We start from the raw sequence: 21,357 nt of genomic DNA, 5'->3' as shown, positions 1-21,357 counted from the left end.
TGTCAGATTAAAACTGTTTTACAAACTTTTTATTCTTTATTGTTGTACCCAGATCCATTCAATCTTAAATTATAATTTATTGCATATTTAAAACTACGACAATATATCAACAAAAATATAAATAAACCATTTCCACCATTCGAAATTGAAATCGAAAGCCTTTATTGTCATTGTATTGGCTACAACGAAATCTGGTGGGTGTCAAAGGAACAAGCACCAAAAATACAATAAAGTAAATAATGATTAAAGATAAATAAGATTAAAGAATTGGAGTACAAATGCTTCCATACTGCACTAGTCGCCTGACAACAGTGAATACGGTAAAAAATAAAAAATAAATAAAAAACAAGGGTAAATATCACTTATTTTTATATTTTCATTGTGCGTAATTTACAACTAAGTTGTATTTTTGTCAGCTTGTGCTTTAGTGGTGCAGTTTAGTGAGCCTTTCTTGAGTTAGGCTATATACTTACACCAGTAGGTGGCGACAATTGACTGTCTTTTGTGCATTATGAATGAGTCATTGTTTTATTAATTAAACAAATTCATTCAGAAACACTGATTTATTCAGGATAGAAACATCGTGTGATGCTTCAAGACCTGCAGAGTGACTTTGGAAGTATTTTTTTAGAGCAAAGATGGCAGCCACCAAATACAGCAGGTAAACAACTTCCACTGAAAGTTGAGAGTTACATTTTTGTTCAGAAATCAATGCACTTTGCATATTGTTGTAGGTAATAGAATATCAAAACAAAAGTTGTTTTTAGGTAAAATTTATGTAATTAATGACATGCAATTATCAAATGATTAGATCTCCCTTTGTTAATATCTCTACGCCATTAAAATGTTGCTATTTTGAGTGGGAAATATATGTAGAGTTAATTGTTACTCTGGCACAAAATAAACATTTAGTTTAGGTGTGCTTTTATAATTCAAATTAATTGCAATTAATTTTTAAAATTGTAATTAATTTCTTTTTATAGATTACAATTGCTCCATTTGTAATTCTAAAAGAGCCATAATTTATTTTTGGAATATGCATGTTTTCTGTCTTTTTGCGTCATATGTCACAATTTCTGAGTTTTAAAATTAAATTCTATCAACACTTTTACCTTACTCAACTGAAGATGATATTTCAAACAGACATTTCAAATTACTGATCTGGCTTTTGATATTAGGAAAATGTAAAATCTATTTTGCTCATTATATTTTGAATATATAAAATTTTCAAAAAGAAAAATCTGTTTTTGTTAAACAAATGTTTGTGATGGCCTTTAATTTGAATGTATATCCTTATATGTGTTTTTACTTTATTTGTTAGATGTCATGAGGACCTACCTAATAGTTTTGTATTTTTGGAATTTAATAAAATAGAGTGCTGAGACGAATAGGAATTCTAACAGATACTAGACTTTATCCAAGTATCGCAGACTCCCAAAGACAGAAATGACAAATATAATTCACAACACAGTTGTAGTCTAAATATAGCACCATCTGTAAATCATCATGAAGTCTTTCCTTTGAAACATGAAATGCTTTCTTCTTTGAGTTTCAGATGAGACTCACCCAAACCTGGCTAATAATCAAGAATTTGTTGATACATAAAGCACAAATGAAACCTTTTGCTATTGTGGGTTATTGATTGAAAATCCATTTCAGATTTTGTGGGTCATTATTATGTACTATAAATTTAATTCCTGCCAAATTCTAAGTATGCCTTTACATAACTTTAAGATTCTTTTACATATTGTCAATATACATTTGCATCACCACCTATAGGTCACTCTCAGTAAATGAGCAGTTTTGCCGTTTAATATTATGTTCCATGTTGCAATACAACGTAACGCAAGTAAAGAAAAGACAAAAAGTAGGTGTTGGCAGTAGATCGCATCGGTAATTCAAGAACCAAACGTCTGGGCACGATATTTCAAGATAGTTTTGATTTGCGTGCATTATATTAATAAAATACCAAATACTGATAAACCTCAAAATATTAACACCTCGATAAATAATAACGTATTATCTTCAAACCGAACGACGCAGGTTGGCCCACAATTCAATTACATCATTGCTCATCATTTCAAAGTCGGCCATCTCGGGTTAGATTATTCAATATGATTTTCTAACACACACATGCTAGATTGTAACGATTATCATTGCTTTGATCCTCTCTTTGATAGTGTGGATTAAACAGCATCCGCTAGGGTGATAAATGCGCGAGTCTGTTTACATTTCTCTTTTCTCGCGTTATTGGTGGGTAAATTTAGCTCAAGTTGCAGGCATCAGCTCAGTAACCGAACATATACAGCATGGTCATTCCTCTCCTCCGTCTCCCCTCATCGGTGAACTTGGGTTGTGGCTATTGGGTACACAATGTACGACCATGCTTTTGATGTAAAACAACTGCGCAAGAGACGGATAGAAACAGGGGGGCGAAGAGAAGAAGAAGGGGGGACGTGAGTATCGTGTGCTGTTGCACAATGTTCATCTTCATGGGTCCTTCGCTTCGCGCAGTGGACACGCAACATCCCTCCATTTATCGTTTCAGCTCGTTGCGCACACTTGTAAATTAGCTGCTCCTTTTCTTGCGATACGTCCTCTTTGCACCTCGGGTAAGTCATTTTTCATTTCGTCAAGGAATGTGCAAACGCTCGCTGTTGTTTTCTTAAATCTCCGACGAGTTTTACACCACATTTTCGGAGTGTGCTACTCCCGTTGCTTGATAAAAATGTAATTTGAAACGGGACATTCATCTGTTAGGCCCTCGCGCATGAATACGCAGCTACACTTTTTATCGTAAACATACACGCGTGCTGTATCGCTTTTAGTAATAACGCTGTAATACGAGTAAACATCTCAAAATAGGCGAGAATAGATTAGAAACGTGGGTCGCGGTCTCCCTATCCTATTTTTGCCACTTTCCCGACAACTTTATATCGATTCTGCCTTGGCGCTGTACATAACAGGATCGTATTGACATTTCACTGTTTTCTTTTCACTGGAAAAACTGTTTCTTCAAATTTCTACCTATAGCGAGGGGAACTGTAACTTATTGCATCCTACTTATTATGTCCCATCAATCAAGTCGTATTCACTCTGCATTGACATACCGTGCCAACTAAAACATTACAGGCTTCTAATTATTCCTCCATATCTCTGTCATATTTCCATATAATGCTCTCGTTTTCAGCTATTTTTGGAGCACCCGGCTATATCTAGGTCACAGAGGAGCCTGTAGAATTGAAACAGCTTTATCCCTTTTGTATTTTTACATTCGGCAGATGGATTTGCGGGCAAATCACGGTCAATTCTCTGAGTTTGCCCGGAGAAGCCTTAAATCTTGTCAGGGGAGAAAAGCTTTGGCGAATGAAGGGCAGTGCTCAGTGATGTCATCTTGTTTTGCTACTCTAATGCACTTCAGACTACTGTATGCTACTTTCACATTGCACCGATTTGACTGAATCTCCTTGAGGTCTGCTTAACTGACAAAAGCTGGCGTTAACCTGCTTGTTGTTGTCTAGACGTACATACGAGGACAGAAGACCCCACTGGGTTCGTAATGAGATAACATACACAAACTGAAACATAGTGAAACCTAATAACTTCCTGGAGACTCATTGCACTTGACGCTGAAGGGTTGGATTGAGAATACATCGGGTAAAGATCAATAAAACCGAAACTGTGAAGACAATTTGGGGGGATGAGAGAGTTAGAAAGATAGGGGAATGCTAGTTATTTCTAGAGGACGGCAACAGTGATTTTCTTCTTAGTAGATGTTCGCGTGTTTGCAAAGATTTGTATCAGAAACAGCAAAACAGATTTTTAAGGAAGAGCATATGGTTTTGATTTGTGGGGAAACAGCGACTTATTTAACCGCTCGGTGTGGTCGGCTCTGAAAAAGCTTTAGAGATATAGTGTAAAAGAGAGAGCTAATTATATACTGAAAGGAAAAATTATGAACGAAACCAGCAAAAAGTAAATGAAACGGAAGGACGGGAAACCTGCGGATGGAGGGAACGCCGAAGCAGTGCAAGAAAATGAATAATTATGGTAAATGTCGAAAAGTAGGCTTATGTCCCAGGGAGAGAAAGACCCTCAAACGTCCTTCTCACTTTGCTTCTGAACCGTGCTACTAATAGCCACAGAGCTCCCTCTTCTGCTCTCTACACACACACACACACATCATTGTACTTTGCTCTCTCTCCTCTCCTCGGGCCATTTTTCTTTTCAAGCGTTCCGTTGGGATTGTTTTCTTAGCACCAAATCCTAAAGGAGGAGCTGAGGAGATTGCGCTCAGCAAGTGCAACGCTGCCGAATTTTGCCTTTTTTAAAAATTAGCAAAGACTGAAACAACCTGCAATGGGTGTTACATTTACTAGCTAGAAACGGTCGCTAAAGCACTTCACAAAATAGTACAAGGGTGGGAAACAACTTAGGTATTGGAAGTTTGATATTGGAAGCGCTTTGACAGAGTCCAGTCAAACAGCCCACAGATGGCTCAGGCTACTGACGCTGGGCTTTATTAGCGTGTTCCTCCTTACAGCCTGGAGGTCAGCCGCTGGATTTTATGGGTCCCCTGTGCAAATTAACGCACTGAGGTCATCATGCGGAATCTTCCATAGAATGACCTCACTCTGTGTGGGAAAGCACCTGCCTTTCAGACAACTCAAAACAGAGTTTCAGCCAGCTTTTCGCAGTTGCTGGGGATTTTTATGTGGGTATGTCCCGAGGGAACTGGTCTATAGGAGATTGAGATGTAGCTCTTCAAGTAGGTTAAGAGTTAACTTGAAAGTAGACGCTACCTGGCTAACCTACTTTTCTTCACAGTTACTGTAAAACTTCCTTTAGAGATCAAATTGTAATTGGATAGTTATATTAGGGACTAAACTTTGTTAGATAAAGCTATCTGAATTTTTTAAAGCTGAAGTCTTCATCTCATGCGTCATCGCTCACCATGCTGCCTTTCTATTACACCAAATTTGGAAATATTCTGAACTGTTCTGACAAATGGAGAAACCACTATCAAGCTGAAAATGTGCATGTCTTTGGGGAGCAGAGAGATCATTGCTTTTCGACTCAGTTAAAAGTAGTTGCAAGACATTCCTCTCTTCTACATTAAAAATAAAAGGTTTCCCCTTTAGGTTCCAGTTGAAGAGTATTGTGAAAGTTGTAGCAGTAGGTTCGTTGATGCATAAAATCTCATGCATGGTTTTAAAAACTAGAATGGCCAGTCATTTCCTTTAGGATTGTTACCATTTTAATCACCTTTTTACAATGTGTCGAATGACCATACAGAAGTTGTTCTCACCTTTTTGACCCCAAGGCCTTCCACTGCCCTCAACAATATTGGAAGGCCCGAAGCTCCTAGTTTCTGTAAATTAAATGGCAGGATTCAAAAAGTTTTAGTGGCCCTGAAGTGGGTTTCTTCTCTTTTAAACCAATAAATTTGCCTTACTTTTTCAATTCATATTTTTACTAGATAAAGATTAAGGATAACTTAATTACAATTTCACCTGATAAAATATTTTAGGGCTTGAAATAATTACAAAAATCTCATCATAAAAATAACCTTAAAGTTTATTTGTGACCCTGAACCACAAAACCAGTCATAAGGGCCAATTTTTCGAAAATGTGAAATGTATTTATTTAAATTGAAATTTATTCATTTATTAATAAAATAATAAATGAATAAATAAGCTTGTATGGTAAGTATGTTTTTTTTTAGGATAGGACAATATTTGAAAATCTGGAATCTGAGGGTCCAAAAAAAAAAAAAAAATTAAAATGTTGAGAAAATCGCCTTTAAAGTTGTCCACATGAAGTCCTTAGCAATGCATATTGCTAATCATAAATTTTTGTAAATAAAGTTTTGATATATTTACAGTAGGAAATTTACAAAATATCTTTGTGGAACATGATTTTGCTTAATATCCTAATGATTTTTGGCATAAAAGAAAAATCTATAATTTTGATTTTGATATTTTTGGCTATTGCTACAGATATACCTGTGCTACTTAAGACTGGTTTTGTGGTCCAGGTTCACATTTTATTAATTTATATGACCATTCCAGGTCTAGAAATCACACTTTTAAAATTAAGTTTTGTCATGTATACAGGATTTTCAATACTGGGAATCTTCAAAGAAAAAAAAAACAGGGTAAATTAAAATAAGAAATATCTTCTTGTAATACTGTAGTTGTTTTAGCTGATTTTAGTTCTTGTTTAGTTAGGGCCCTATAAAATCAGTTCCCAAATTCCATTTCCAGATTCCTTTTTTCCGTTTAAATTTTTCTAGACTCTGTTTTAATGGTTAAATTACATTTTATTCATCAAAAGGCATGTCTAATTAATTTAAATCATAAAAACTTGCACAATTTAACAACAATTTATTAAAGGTTTAACAAAAATTGCTTTTTTAAGGCCCAATGAAATACTTTTTTTTTTTCAAATTCAGTTTTATTATTATATATATATATATATATATATATATATATTATATATATATATATATATATATATATATATATTAATCAAATTCTGTGTTTTACATTAATTATCTGGATTCCATTTTAATGGTTTCATTACATTTAATAATGAAAACATCTCTAATTAATTGATTTTATAAAAAATAAATAATAATATAGTTTTTTTTTTTATTTCTTTTTTTTTCTCAGAAATACTGTGTTGTGTATTTACATTTTTCTGGTAAATAAATTCTGGTAAATATATGCTAAAGATTCTTTAAAAAGTTATGTTTTAATAATAATTAATTAATATGTATTATTAATAGTAGTACTATCATTACACTAAGTAGTATATTTCTGTCACAATTTCTTCAAGTTAAACCAAGCTTTTATTTTGACGGGTTGCTGTGAAGACCTGTAAGTTTCTATTTGTATATGATATGACAATAGGTTTTTACACAATAAACTCATGAAAATGTTCATGAAATAACTCTCAGAGCAGTTCAGGCAATTATATTCATGTGTTCATGTCCTCATATATTGAGACGGCAGAGGATGAAAACACTGTGAACGTAATGCGCGCTTCAGTATTTGTGTAATAAATGAAACATATGCAGAACATGCAGGGTTCATATTTAAATGGTCTTTTTGCAGCTTAATATTCACAGACACTAGTCCATATTTTTTTAAAATTTAAGTGTACTGACCTACTTTTGATTTATTTGACCAAAATTTGGCAGATTCTGTGACATTCCATGTTATACAGTAAATTCCATTTTTATGACTGGATTCCACGATTCCGTCCTCGTTTACCACATCGCAGAAATCACATGGCCCTATTTAGTCTTGTTTTAAGTAGTTTTAAGCCATCCTGTGGCCTCCTTAGAAGTTTGCTAAAGGCCCCTAGTGGGCCCTGACCCCTGGTTAAGAACCAGTGCTGCAGACCATAAAGCTTTTAACATCATAAGATGTCTTGCAGTAATGACAGTTAAACAGATTTAGTGTCCTTTAGTCTCAGTTTGTTCTAAATCATAGTTTTAAGATTAATTTTCAAATATTTTTTTGTGAATATGTTACATGACAGTGCACATTTTTGTATTTGGTTGCAGTCAAACATAGCTAAAAAGATCTACACAAGGCAAACAGATTAATCCAAAAAATCCTTTATCCATTTTTTTACTTCAGTAATCTTGCATTCTGACAAATGAATTTTATGTTTGAAAGAGAAAAATATATCACACTGCAGGACGTCTACTTTCTATTAAAGTATTTCATGTCAGCTACTCAATAACAGATTCCATTAGCTTCTGAATTGGCATGTTCAGAGCCAGCTGCACATGCTTTAATAATCCATGCCTCTAAATTGAGCACTAAGTATTTGAACTAGTCAGTCACAGTAATAGCTCAGGTAACTGGACAGTTGAGTGTAGACTTTGTGCACAGAAGCTATGTGTTTTAATCTGGGTAAATGTTAAAATGTGTAGCATTTTCTGTTGTACCGTCTGCACATCTAATCTTACTATGTGGTGAGGTTTTCCTATGAAAATTTTTTCATGTTGTGTCATATTATGTGATACACTGTGAGTAAGCTGTGACTAATGTTTTTTTTTTCTTGTTTTTCCTTTTATTATAGCCCTTTTCATGGTACCAATACCGTATTGCTCTCTCAAGTCAAGTGAGATGTAAGAAGAGTGTTAAATAAGACTGAAAAACGTGACATTATCGTGTCTCATAAGCTGAACATTAATTATTGACAAAACTTTGACTGTCAAAGTACTTCACCCATTCACGTCTACTACTCTGAAAGTTCAAATGGATAAGAAAAGGCAAAAGACAACACCTAGAGTGGAGAAAGAAGAACAAAGTGAGAGGACAGAAGACAGGAAGAGGATGAGAAAAACCAAAGGGGGTGAACTAGAAGCTTCCTCAAAGAGTATTACCATTGAAGCTAAGCAGCAGCAGCAGACTAGTCCGGGGGAATTCACAGATACAAAGTCTGACCAGTCAGATGGAAATTTAAAAATGAAAATTGGCGTTGGAGCAAAACGGACAAAGAAGCCCCCAAAGAGCCTTGAGAACTTCATATGCAGGCCCACAATCAGAATCTCTCAGAGGCTTTCACATGGAGATAGTCATAGTTCATGTGGAGGTGAAGTCTCCAGCCCTGAAATCAGAGGGGCCAAACAATCACATCGTGAGATTCAGAAAAAAGATTGCATTTCTCCAAAAGCATCCACAAGGCTTCCCACTACATCCAAAAAAGCTGACTCTACACCAGTCATTACAGCCTCTAAGAAGGTAGCTATTTCAGTTCTTTTCTTTCTTTCTTTGTTTCTTTATATCTAGTTTAAAAAATAAAATGACAAAATGCTTTTTCTCTCTGTATCTTGCCATTTTTAGCCACCAGTGGTTTGACATTTTTTATCTATTTTTACATCCCTTCAATTTATCTCGGTCTTTTTTTGCTCACTCAGATCTTATCTTCTCTTTGTTACTGTCATTCTCAATCTTTTTGTCTCCCTCTCCCATAAACTGACAAATATGTAGTTGGAAGTCCTTCATCTGCACTGTTATTCAGTTTTGTTCTTATGACCAACAAACAGTTACTGGAAAGCCTAGAGCTAAATATATTCCTCTTGTTTGTTTTATTTTTGCTCGAATGTCATGTGCCATGTACTTCTGTCTAATTCACCCAGATGCTTCTAAAATCCCCAGATCATAGTACCATGTAGTGGTTACACAAAATGAGTAATTAATAAATAAAAAAACCTTATTTACCGTGACTCTTTAGTGATGTGTTATTATAAAATGTCAGTGAAATTAAGTCAAAGTCTGTCGGAGTCATCGCCTGTCACATTTCCTCAAATTTATAGCTACTCCAGGCTGCCTTTGATTTAATTTCACTGGATATCCTTGAGTGACCTGAATGACTGAATATCTTCAGACATTTCCTGATGAATTCTGGTCAACACATGTCCTTTCTTCCAACAGGCTCCATCAAAGCACATGAGGAAGACTGACTCAAAGTCATTATTAACATCAGATGGACCTTCGTATGCAGTTCAACCACACACAGATAGCAAAGTACCACTTTCAGATAGGATAACCTCCTCTACCTTGTTGAAGCAGACGTATTCACCTCCAGCTGCTCCTTCTCCACCTTCCTCATTACAACAGAGCTCCAGTCAACAAGACAGCACCCAAGTTTTAAATGCTCAAAAAGACAAGGCAGATGATCACCCAACTGGAGAAGCAATGACCTCCTCCCTCAGTTCACATGGTTCAAATGATATGACGTTGAATGCCCAGACATCTCAGCAGTCTTCTTCCAGTGTTGAAAATGACAATGAAACCACATCATTTCCAATATCATCTGGTGATAGTTTAGTAAAGCAAACTCCCTGCCCTCCAAAAAAGAGCAGAATCAGGGAAAGTAATGTTGACAATGTTTTAAATACAACAGAGAAAGAAGATGGAGATTCTGCATGTTCCAAAAACATGAGTAACACCATAACTAACAGTAGGAGTAAGGAAAATGGGTTATTGCATCAGCAGAGTCCCTCTATCAAGACACCGTTGCTCCTTACTGCTTCAGATAAATCTGCCGAATCAGCAACTCCTGAGAACAGCACTTGTACGCCAGAGTCACTGGAGAATAGAGGTAGAAATAAGAAGTATAATGAAAGTGATGCCATAGATGGCACCAGAAAGATGACAATGGAACCTGCCCAAGCTGTTGCTGTACAGCCAAAAGATGGTAGTAGGGTGGGGCATATCACTGACAAGAATAAGAAAAGAGCTAGGCATAGTTCAAACCAGGACAAAGATGTGCCGTGTTCCTCTCAAACCCCTGGGAGTGCAGATTCTCAATTTAACAGTTCTGTTCCAAGTGATGAGCCACCTTTACATCCCAAACAAAACATCTTGTCACAGAAGAAACAAAGAAGTGTTCAGATGACTAAGATGGAAAATCAAGGTGAGAAGATGGATCTGGCGAAGACCGCAAATGTTAGTTCTGCTGCCTGTAAAAAGATACCACAAAAATCAAACCTTAAAAAAATTCCTTCCATAAAGTCATCAAAGGCATTGTCATCACAGCAGGGTAAATCAAGACAAGTTGGACAACCTCCTAAATCTAAACAACTCCAAAATGCACCACCCAGTTCAGAAACCTTTTCCTTTGAGTCCCCTCCTAAGAAAAGGGGTCGTCCAAAAGTGACCAGGTTGGAAGGGACTCTTCAGGAAAGTAAGTCTCAAAAATCCTCTACTAAATTCCCCATAATTGAACATGCGAATGTCCCTGATCCAGAGAATCTCCCAAAGCCAACTCCCAAAACACTCGGTCATTCCAAATGTTCCTCGTCTGCCCAGAAAAAGAGATCTAAGTCACTAAACTCAGCATCTGGGAAGAAGGGTGCTGAAGGAAAACTCAAACCCTCCTTGTCTAAAGCTAGAGATGCTCAAATCAGCCGCAAACGAAACAGGTTGATAATGAAGACAATTATCACAAATATTAATAAGATGAGAGTCAAGAAAAAGGATAAAGTACTCACACAGTTTCTTTCAGGGCAGAGCCAAAGTTACAAATCTGGTTTTACTCAGAAAGACAATGAAGGTGATGCCAATAGTTCGGCTTCAGATGGAGCTCACTCTTTATCCTCACTTGTTAACTCTTTTGGTGGAAAGCTTGGTCCTCAAATTAATATCAGCAAACGTGGGACTATCTACATAGGAAAGAGGAGAGGTCGTAAACCTAAAACTCAAAAAGAAACTCCTGGGCAAGACTCTGAACAAGTTGTGGGACAAAAGTCCCAGCAAGTCTTGACAGAGTCTTCTAATCAGCTAAACTCTTGGTCCACCTCTGGTGAACATAGCCATTCGTTTGATAGCCAGTCTCCTTTGTGCGGGTCTACCTACTCATTTAAACATCTCGAGTCCCCTTCGCCCACTCCTAGTTCTTTCCGAAGAAAGCTTCATCTTGGGAACCGTGAATATGATCAACATTCTGCTCCGAAGGTAACCAGCTCCCAAAAAGTTAAACCAGTGCACGAAGAGAAATCGAAAACTCCGTCCTCCTCGCAGTCTACACCGTGCCCTTCAGCCACATCCCAGTTGGGCTCTGTAAGGATTCAAGACCGCAGATCTACACACCTTGGACGATCTGTCTTGATGGAGCAGGAAAGTCTCAAATACAAGTGCCATAGAAAAGGTCACAATTGCTTCAGCCATGATAAGATCAGGAGGCATAAACACAAATGTAAGAAAAAGTATCTTCAACTCAGGGCCAAAAGACAAGACCCTGCCTTTCTGGCAGAGATTGAGGAATTAGTGGTCAGACTTAGTGCGATTCGCATTGTGCATCATATCTCGTTACGAGGGTGTGGGGATGAAGCAAAATCTGGACGGAAGAGTGGGAAAGGAAAAGCTCACCCTCACGTTCTTCAGTGTCTACCGCAAAACCTTCATCATCCAGCTATGTTTCAGATCAACTTCAGTGGTTACTACTCACCTCAGTCAGACTTTTCACGTGATTCTCTGCATTATGTCGGAATGGCAGATTTTAAGAGGAACAATGGGTGTCCTTCTCAACCTGGTGAACATATTGTCACACATTGTCCAGTAGTGCACAAACTTGGGTTCCCACTGTCAGGAGGTGGCTGTTACCACCCGCCATACAAAATGCCACTCTCCACCACTTCATTTGGTTTTGGACTGTATAGAGGATACCCTCCATCTGCAACGATATACCCATCATCACCCTTTTTACCCTCTTATGTGCACCCCTACTCCAAAAATCCCATTTTAACCCCTTCAAAGTTCCATAAAAGAAAGCACAAGTTTCTGAGACGTGACTCCGTACTTTGCGGTGGGAAGCCACAGGGGACGTACGCTAATGTAACATCTCATTCCCCCAGTGACTGGTTCAGTAGAAATAGCTGGCAAAGAGAAGACAACAGAGAGCAGGCTAGAGATAAAAGGTTTGTGGATGATAGGGTTAGAGAAAGAGAAGGAGTAGAGGGTATGCTAGGACAAGGCAAGATCAGGAAAGACCATTTCAGAAGGGGGCCGCCCTCAAATTCCCCATGCTCTTCATCAACACCTTCAAAACAAGCAGAGAAACACAAAAGTTCACCACTTTCATATATAGGACCTGCACATCTAAGACCTGTATCAAAAGTTAGGTGGGCAGAGCATCATCAGCCATGGAGGTGGAGAGAGAGCAGTCAGGTAGAGCCGGGAAACAGGGTTCTGAACCCAGAAGCTGGGTCAGGGTACCAGGACGATGATGATGAAGGTGATGAAGACCTACCATCACCCCCCCTAGCAGAGAGAGCCATCCACCATCACACTTTCCTGAGGAACCCCAACCTTGCTAGCAGTGCGTACAGTCGAATGACAGCTCAAAGGAGTATGGGTGAAGTTCAGCCTGCTTCAAGGAACATAATGAGACCTGGAAGCTCACTGATGAAGGATTGCTCAGCTGGAGGCATAAGAACATCAGGTGAGAATGCATGAGATTATTTTTTGTTTGCATGTAACAAACAACTACCACTGCTCAGATGCCATTCTGAAAAAGAACTGGTACAATCTAAAAATAATTTTCAGTGCTTGGCACTGAAAAGTTCAGTTGTAACATTCAGTATCCGTTTGTTCCCATTAACTAGGTGAGAAAATGCATGGAATGCTTGTAGAAATAATCACAGACTTTGAACAGTGAAATAAGACTATTTTATTACAGCATTGAGAGTCTATGGTCTTATTTATCTCCCACTGTTTTACTAGTTAGGTACCAAAATGGAGCTTGATTTTGCTCTGCGTGTAATTGGCTACACAGATTTTTCTTGGCAGGGAATCTGTTTAGAAGTCCACCGAGAGGTATACAGTCTCTCTTGTGCGTAAATATTGTTACGCATTAGCTGTGCGCATTATGTGGTTTTCTGGCATTGATATTGTTGTCATTATGTACTTGTTTTGTAAGGTACTCTTAGATGGAGCGATTTGGAACCGCAAAACCTGTGTATGTTTTTAAGGTCTCTATGTATGTTATATCATACTATCATGTGACTGGCTCACAGTCCACAGTTGCACCAGTGGAAAATGTGATTTATTGCCAAGTTGAGTAGAATTTGATATTTGTTTATACCGCAGATATTTATATTTAGGCTCTCTGAAATGAAACCAAGTGTGAATCAATGCCTAAGTCTTTTTTCTCTGCAAACACACCTTTAGAATCAAAAGAAGTGCATATTTGGCTAATTAGCATTGCTGAAAACATATGGTAAGAAATAAACACCAGCATGTGAAGAACTTCTCACAGCAGGAAGACGGGGACATTTGGTGTGGCGTAGTATGTGGTGTCTGCTTGTCTTTGTGCATGCAGCTTTTACTGTTTATTAAGTATACCTGCTCATCAGGGGCGCTTTCTCAGAGGAAGAGGCAGATACAAAAAAAGATTGTAAGAAAAGTAGCATTCGTTTTTCTAAAGCAACACTTTCCAACAGTCTTCAGAGTGCAGTTGTTGAGTTTATTGGTGTTGTGATTGTGCAAAATACAGACAAAATGTCCCATGGGGAAGCTTTCTTTCATGTCACTGTGACTGACTGATAACTTTGTCAATTGGATGATTTCCTACTTATCATTATCATGACTGTGATTAGCTTATTACCCTGTCTATGCTATAGTGCCTGCCTATCATGTTCACATCCAGTCTGTGAACTGGACTCAATGAGTCAAACTAATGCAAATTGATGAGCTAATTACAAAGTTAAAAGCTCATTTACTTGGACATCTCCACTTTCGGTCACATCCGAATCGAAGTTAACTTGAAATGATGATCTGTGAGTAACAAGTATTATGTTACTGGTTGCTTGATGATAGTTTCTAAGTACATATGCCTGTAAAACCGAAACCGTCAAGGAAAAATGAGTCTGGAACATGAATTTACATGCTACTAAAAACCCAAATCCAGAGAGGGGTTTTCCTTCTCATTTCAGAAGTCCATGCCACTCCTATGCAAATATGCAAAAAGGGAAACTGCAAATCACGAAGCCATTTCTCAAAAAGAATTCATTTCCCCAGATTTCCTTAGGAAATACGAGTTCTTGCAAGGAAGTAAAAGAATTGTGTTAAAGGATTAGTTCACTCCTGAATTAAAATTTCCTGATAACTTACTCACCCTTGTAAATGTCATCCAAGATGTTCATGTCTTTCTTTCTTCAGTTGAAAAGAAATGAAGAAATTCCAGGATTTTTCTCCATATAGAGGACTTCATTGGAGATCAACGGGTTGAAGGTCTTCAGAGGGCTCTACACAATCCCAGCTGTGAAATAAGGGTCTTATCTAGTAAAATGATCTGTCATTTTATTTTACAAAATTAAAAATATATATACTTTTTAATAGGGCTGCCAGAAAAGATTTTTCTGGTCAACTAGTAGTCGTTCGTTTTAAGTATTAGTTGACAATTAGTCGCACATTTATTAATAAACCATATAAATCATAATAATGAGCCTTTAATTGCCTACATAGCCTAATAAGCACTCAAGCTCATGCAAAAAAAGCTTGCCACAGCTCAGATATAATAATTATGAATGTGTCAGGAAAAAACAGCAAGGAGACTGCATTAATGTTTTAATAATTTATTAATAGACTGTTGCTTTCTTTGTTTTCGGCTTAAGAGATGAAGTCGGCGACACTGACTCATCTCCGCAGGAGTGATGCACCTGTATGCATGTTTTATATGGATCACATGAGAATATTTGTTTTCTGTTTGAATTGGTTCATTTAAAAGTAGACACTGCACTCTCTATAGATATATTTTTCATGTCTCATGTTTCAGGCATGTATGCACAGAGTTTCGTAGTTTCACACTCAAGTTCACAAAGACCAAAACGGCAGATAAATCTTGTATGCTTTAATTATTTTACAAAAGCGCAAGGTTTTGTTGTTATTATGAGTGTGCACAAATAAACGTCATTACAGATTCAAAAGATGTATTACTCTTATCTGTATGACCAAAAATGATGGAGTATTATAAGAGCGCAGTATACAATTTGTATTTTTTAGAAAATGTTTGCTATGTAAGACCCTTATTCCTTGCCTGGGATCATGTAGAGCCCTTTGAAGCTGCAGTGAAACTGCAATTTGGACCTTCAACCCATGATCCCCATTGAAGTCCACTATATGGAGAAAATCCTGGAATTTTTCCTCAAAAACCTTCTTTTTGACTGAAGAAAGCATGGCAAAATAATCCTTTAACATTCCCATAAATATTGACTTACATTTTAGGTTTAGGAAATGAAGTGCCTCATTACAACCACTTTGCTGTTGTTTAATCTTACTTACTTGTCTAGCACACAAAATCAACACAGTCACTTTGTGTATATAAATGCCTAAACTAAGGTACTTTAAGGGATTTTCATGGTCTGTATCCCTGAGCAGTTGTTCACACTAGTTCTTTTTCTGTCATGCTGACTCTGTGTTTTCAGTGGGCATGGATTCAGATAGGATATCAAAATTGCTTTTACGTTTCAGCGAGGTATGAAAGTGCTTATTTATAAGTAAACACCAGCTTTAATCTTAGTACTTGACATTTGAGTATTTCTGTAAAAGAGAACCACCCAGATTTCTGCTATACATTTAACCATTATGAATTATATGCTTATTCTGTCATGTTCCTGCCAAAGAATTTCCATTTAAGACTCTGCCATAGACCTTCTGTCAGCCTGTGGCCAAAACAGTCTGTTTGATTTGGAAAGGGTGAATGAGAAAAAGCAGGCATTCAGCAGTGGTAAGGAAATGTGGTGATGCTAGTGGAAAGGATGAAATCTGAGCATGGAAATCTACAAGTGAAATGTGAAAAATGATTGACAGAAAGAATAGGGGAAGGGAAGGAATGTTTTTGTAAGCGAAAGGGAATATATGGCAATAACACGTTTTGTAATCAAAGCCAGATGTGCTCTAAAAATGCCACTCTTGTGTATTTACTCTGCCTAAAAATGTTATTAAAACTGAGTATATCTGATATATCAGACGTTAATGTCTCCTCACACTTTCATTCAGATCTGATGGACATTTTTTGTAGTCTAGCTTTGGCTGTCATCCAAGGACCAGAAATAGCTCCTTTGTAGATGCTTGAGGATACAACTAGGCCATTTTCTTTCTTTTCTTTCTCCCTCTCTTATCTTTTTGTGACTTCTTTCTCCCTTCCTTTCCGTCTCTCAGAGAGTTCTTAGAGGGATAACAGGAATGTGATGTTAATCGCATTATACAGTGTTTATTCTCACTGCCTGTCCTTATATACTGTCAAATGTTTTATTTTATCACTCTAGTAAAGTCTGTTCAAGCACACACCCTGTCTTCATCTCACGATCGCTGTGCTGGGGACCCGGGGTTTGGCTCGCTGTGGAATGCACTCCAGTGGAGCTCTGTGAAATTGATTTAGTGTTGTATCTAAACTAGCAGTACTGGTGGAGGAGAGTGGAATTTGCAGTAAAGGAGTGAACACTGGCAGTATAATTCCCACGGTCAGGATTACAGTAGTTCTCAAAAATGTCAACTCTTTCATGAGCAGTAGTAGCTGACTCACAGGTTATTCGTGTTTTAGTATTAGCTTGATTAGAAAGATGCTTCATGATGATGACTTTGAGTTTTACTCTTCTTCCGAAACAGGAAACAAAATTTCCTTCCTTTCATTCCATCATTGTAATTGTCATTTGTACTAACAGTAATTGCAATCATTGTGGTATAATTGTAATTACAGTTCCTGTGTAGGCTGTGTTAAGACGCTGTCCAAGGTTGTTCAAACTTTCTTGCTTGGTATTGCAATGGAAATATCATTTTGCAGTGGGGATGTGGGCGAAATCTGAACTTGATTGAACACTGCAGGGTGAATGCACTAAATTAGCGGCTCTCCAACTGTGGCTGTGCCCTATATGCACCATAACCCAGGATAGTAACACAGTTAAAAAAGGTATTCGTTTTATTCAAATAGCTATTTTTCCATGTTTTATTTCTAATGTCTGGTTACTTTAGAATTATATTAATTAAATCCAAAAGCTCTGTCATGAACCTCTAGATAGCAGTCTGATAGGTCTAACTTAATCTGACATAGAGCCAATGAGCTTGCTGCTCAACATTCAAACACTTGGCTAGTGCTTGCTGTAGCAGTTGCAGTGTGGTTCAGAAACCCTTCCCCTTCCCCAGCTCCACCTGTATAGATCTACATTTTTTTTTAAATGATAGAACGTCGCTTCCAGCCAACTGTCATACAAGTGAAACTCGCGTGAGAAGTGACGATGTACTTCACAATGTGCTGACATTTACATGAAGTGTGAACTCATAAACACATGTATGACAGTTGCCCAGACAGTTGGAAGTTCTATCATGACAATGCTTCAGAATTTTAGCATGGTAATGGATATGACACTGCTAATGTATTTGATCTTGGAAGAATAGATCTGCTATGCTGCTGAATTGCTGCTGCTGTTGGTTATTGCTGTTGTTGTAGATTATTGCTGCTGCAAAACAAGTACGGCGATATACTGCTGTGAGTGTTTCAGACATACTGCTGCTGCACAAATAGCATGTATAATAACGTAGCAGATCTATGGGTTTCAGAGGAACTCTGAAAGTGCACTGCAAAATGCTCTAGTTAATACTAACCAGCAATTTAAATGTGAGCAGCAAGCTCATTGGCTGCGTATGCAACATGAATCAATCAGCTTGTGCCAAGTTGTTTAATGCTGTGAATATCATCAGTTTGCATTAACAACTTACCAGCCTGCACCATCTAGAGTTTCATGACATGGCGTTTACCATCGAACAGGGTTCGTACAAGGTGCTTAAAGGAACACTCCACTTTTTTTTTGATAATAAGCTTAATTTCCAACTCCCCTACACTGTAAAAAAACAATTTGTTGAGTCAACTTAAAATAATTTGTAACCTGGCTGCCTTAAAATTTTAAATTCAGTCAACTCAAAAAAAGTTTATTCAACTTGAAATGTTAAATTATATTAAGTGACAACTTAGATATTTGAGTTAAATCAACCTAAAATTTTAAGGCAGCTGGGTTACTTACCCATCTGTTAAGTTTAGCAAACACAAATATCTAAGTTGTTACTTAGTACAACTTAACATTTCAAGTTGAATAAACTTATTTTAGTTGACTGAACTTAAAATTTTAAGGCAGCAGGGTAACAAATTATTTTAAGCTGACTCAACAAATTGTTTTTTATTTGTTACAGTGTAGAGTTAAACAGAGAGTATAGTTCCTAGCCCTATCGGCCTAGAAAATCGCAACTTTTCATTTTCCATCTGTCTTAGTACACAATGTAACTACAGAAGAGTCAAACTCTTTGGTCATTTTTGAGCAAGATGCTAACAGTCTAATCAGATTCAATGATCTATGCTAAGCTATGATAAAAGTGCTACCGCCAGACCCGGAAATCGGCTGAAAGGATTCGAAAACGGTAAAACTCAACTGTTTAGGGGAGTTGGAAAATGAGCCTATTTTTTAAAAAAAAGTGGAGTGTTCCTTTAAAGTGCTTGAAGTACTTGAGTTTGACTTTTTTTAAACTTTTTAAGCCCCGGAAAACCCTTGAAAATAGCAATATTCCTGAAGAGGTACATGAGAAGTGGTTAAATTATTGAAAGACAATGTATCTTTAAAATAAGTTTTTAATTTCAATTCAAGTGTTTGATTTCAATAATTGCAAAAATCTATACTAAAAAAAACAACAACATAAAACTAGAGAGCTAAGCCAGTAGTAATACTGACAATGTTGTGTATACATGGTTGAAGATGCGAAAAGAGGAACAGATGAACCAAATCAGTTGAGTGAGTCATTTACGCTGGAACCCGCTCCGATAGTTTAAAACTTATGACTTTGATCATTCATTTCAAATGATTCACTAGCAAAAAAAAAAAAAAAACCTAGATCAAATTAAAAGGGCCAATCATTTATGAATTTTGACACTGCTTGTAACAATTTAAAAAAGCATGTAGTGATGGAAACCCGATGGAAAAAGCAAACGTTTTTGAAAAGTTTTTCAAAACTCTGAATCAGTTAAACCATAGCGTCGCAAAGTGATTCACTGTTTCGAAGTGCTCCAATTGGGTCATGTAACACAAATCATTTGAATTAATTTGGGACTTAAGATCGCGTATCACAAATCATTTAATTTAGATCAGGACTTCAGAGTGGGTTCGCAAAATGTTTGATTTAAATCAGAACTTTGCATATCGCAAATCATTTGATTTAGATTGGAACTTCAGAGCAGGTTCGTAAATCTTTTGCTTCACCTCGGAAGAGAGTGGAATCGCAAATCATTTGATTCAGAATGGAACTTCAGAGTGGGTTCACAAATCATTTGATTCAGATCGAGACATTGGTGGAGGTTCACAAATCATTTGATTCACTTTGGGACTTCAGAGAGCGTATCTCAAATCGTTTGTTTGAGATCAGGATTTTGGAGTGGGTTCGCGAATTGTTTGATGTAGATCGGAACTTCGCATATGGCAAATCATTTGAATCAGATTAGGACTTCGAAGCGCTTATCGCAAATCATTTAATTTAGATTAAGATTAACTTCAGAGCAGGTTCTTGAATCTTTTGCTTCACATTGAAACTTTGGATTGCGGAACGCAATGATTCAGATCGGGACTTTGGAGCATATATCACAAATAATTTAATCTAGATGAGAACTTCTGAGCAGGTTAGCAAATTTTTTGCTTTGCATCGGAACTTCAGATTGTGAAAACACAAATCATTTGATTCAGATCGGAACTTCAGAGGGGGTTGGCGAATCATTTGATTCAGATCAAGACTTCGGTGCAGGTTCGCGAATCATTTGATTCAGTTTGGGACTTCAGAGATTTCTGAAGATTTTGAGATCAGGATTTTAGAGCGGGTTTCCAAATTATTTGATGTAGATCGGAACTTTGCATATTTTGAATCATTTGATTCAGATCAGGACTTTGTTTGCTTTAGAGTGGAACTTCAAAGCAAGTTCTTGAATCTTTTGTTTCACATTGGAACTTTTGGATTGTGAGTCATTTGATTCAGATTGTGACTTCGGAGCATGTATCGCAATTCATTTGATTTAGATCAGAACTTCTGAGCACGTTCGCAAATCTTTTGCTTCACATCGGAACTTTGGAGTGCGGAACGCGAACTTCGGAGCGGGTTCATGAATCATTTGATTCAGATCGAGACTTTGGTGCACGTTTGCAAATCATTTGATTCACTCTAATCATTTGTTTGAGATCAGAAATTCAGAGCGGGTTCGTAACTTATTTGATGTAGATCGGAACTTTGCATATCGTAAATAATTTGATTCATATTGGAACTTCAGAGCAGGTTGGTGAATCATTTGATTCAGATCAAGACTTCAGTGCAGGTTCCTGAATCATTTGATTCAGTTTGGGACTTCAGACATGTATCTCGAATCATTTGTTTGAGATCAGGATTTCGGAGCGCATACCGTGAATCATTGGATTTAGATTGGAACTTCGGAGCAGGTTGTTGAATCTTTTGCTTTACATCAAATTTTGGAGCACAGATCGTGAATCGTTTGATTCAGATCGGGACTTCGGAGCATGTATCGCAAATGATTTGATTCAGATTGGAACTTCCGAGCAGGTTTGCAAATCTTTTGCTTTACATCGGAACTTCAGAGCGAAAATCGTGAATCATTTGATTTGGATTGGAACTTCACAGCAAGTTTGCAAATCATTTCATTCCGATCAAAACTTTGGTGAACCTTCGTGAATCATTTGATTCAGTTTGGGACTTTTATTTATTTATTTATTTATTTTTCCAGCGCAGGCACCTCCTTTCTATGTGAATGGTTCTAATTGTACATGTTATTTTCCAAAATTCTGCTGGCTTTAAA

The 21,357-nt window shown here is 37.1% G+C and overlaps 1 protein-coding gene across 10 annotated transcripts in view; it reads left to right on the top strand.

Annotated features, from left to right (window-relative positions):
- The first annotated feature begins 2,099 nt into the window (after positions 1 to 2,099).
- LOC127177994 (histone-lysine N-methyltransferase ASH1L) overlaps positions 2,100 to 21,357 on the top strand; it is a 35,638-nt gene continuing 16,380 nt past the window's right edge. For 5 of the 10 annotated variants that reach the window (XM_051130595.1, XM_051130598.1, XM_051130596.1 and 2 more), the window contains exons 1-3: positions 2,100 to 2,612; positions 8,098 to 8,762; positions 9,456 to 12,966. In XM_051130595.1, coding sequence (XP_050986552.1) covers positions 8,277 to 8,762; positions 9,456 to 12,966 — 3,997 coding nt within the window. In that variant the 5' untranslated portion in view covers positions 2,100 to 2,612; positions 8,098 to 8,276. Of the gene's footprint in view, positions 2,613 to 2,639; positions 4,051 to 8,097; positions 8,763 to 9,455; positions 12,967 to 21,357 lie in introns of those variants that run through there. The other 5 variants (XM_051130593.1, XM_051130590.1, XM_051130594.1 and 2 more) reach the window with 4 other exon arrangements.

This window comes from Labeo rohita, chromosome 16 (genome assembly GCF_022985175.1).
Source record: "Labeo rohita strain BAU-BD-2019 chromosome 16, IGBB_LRoh.1.0, whole genome shotgun sequence".
Taxonomy (NCBI): domain Eukaryota; kingdom Metazoa; phylum Chordata; class Actinopteri; order Cypriniformes; family Cyprinidae; genus Labeo; species Labeo rohita.
The sequence above is the reverse complement of the archived record's forward strand: the minus strand, read 5'-3'. Positions and strand labels throughout refer to the sequence as shown.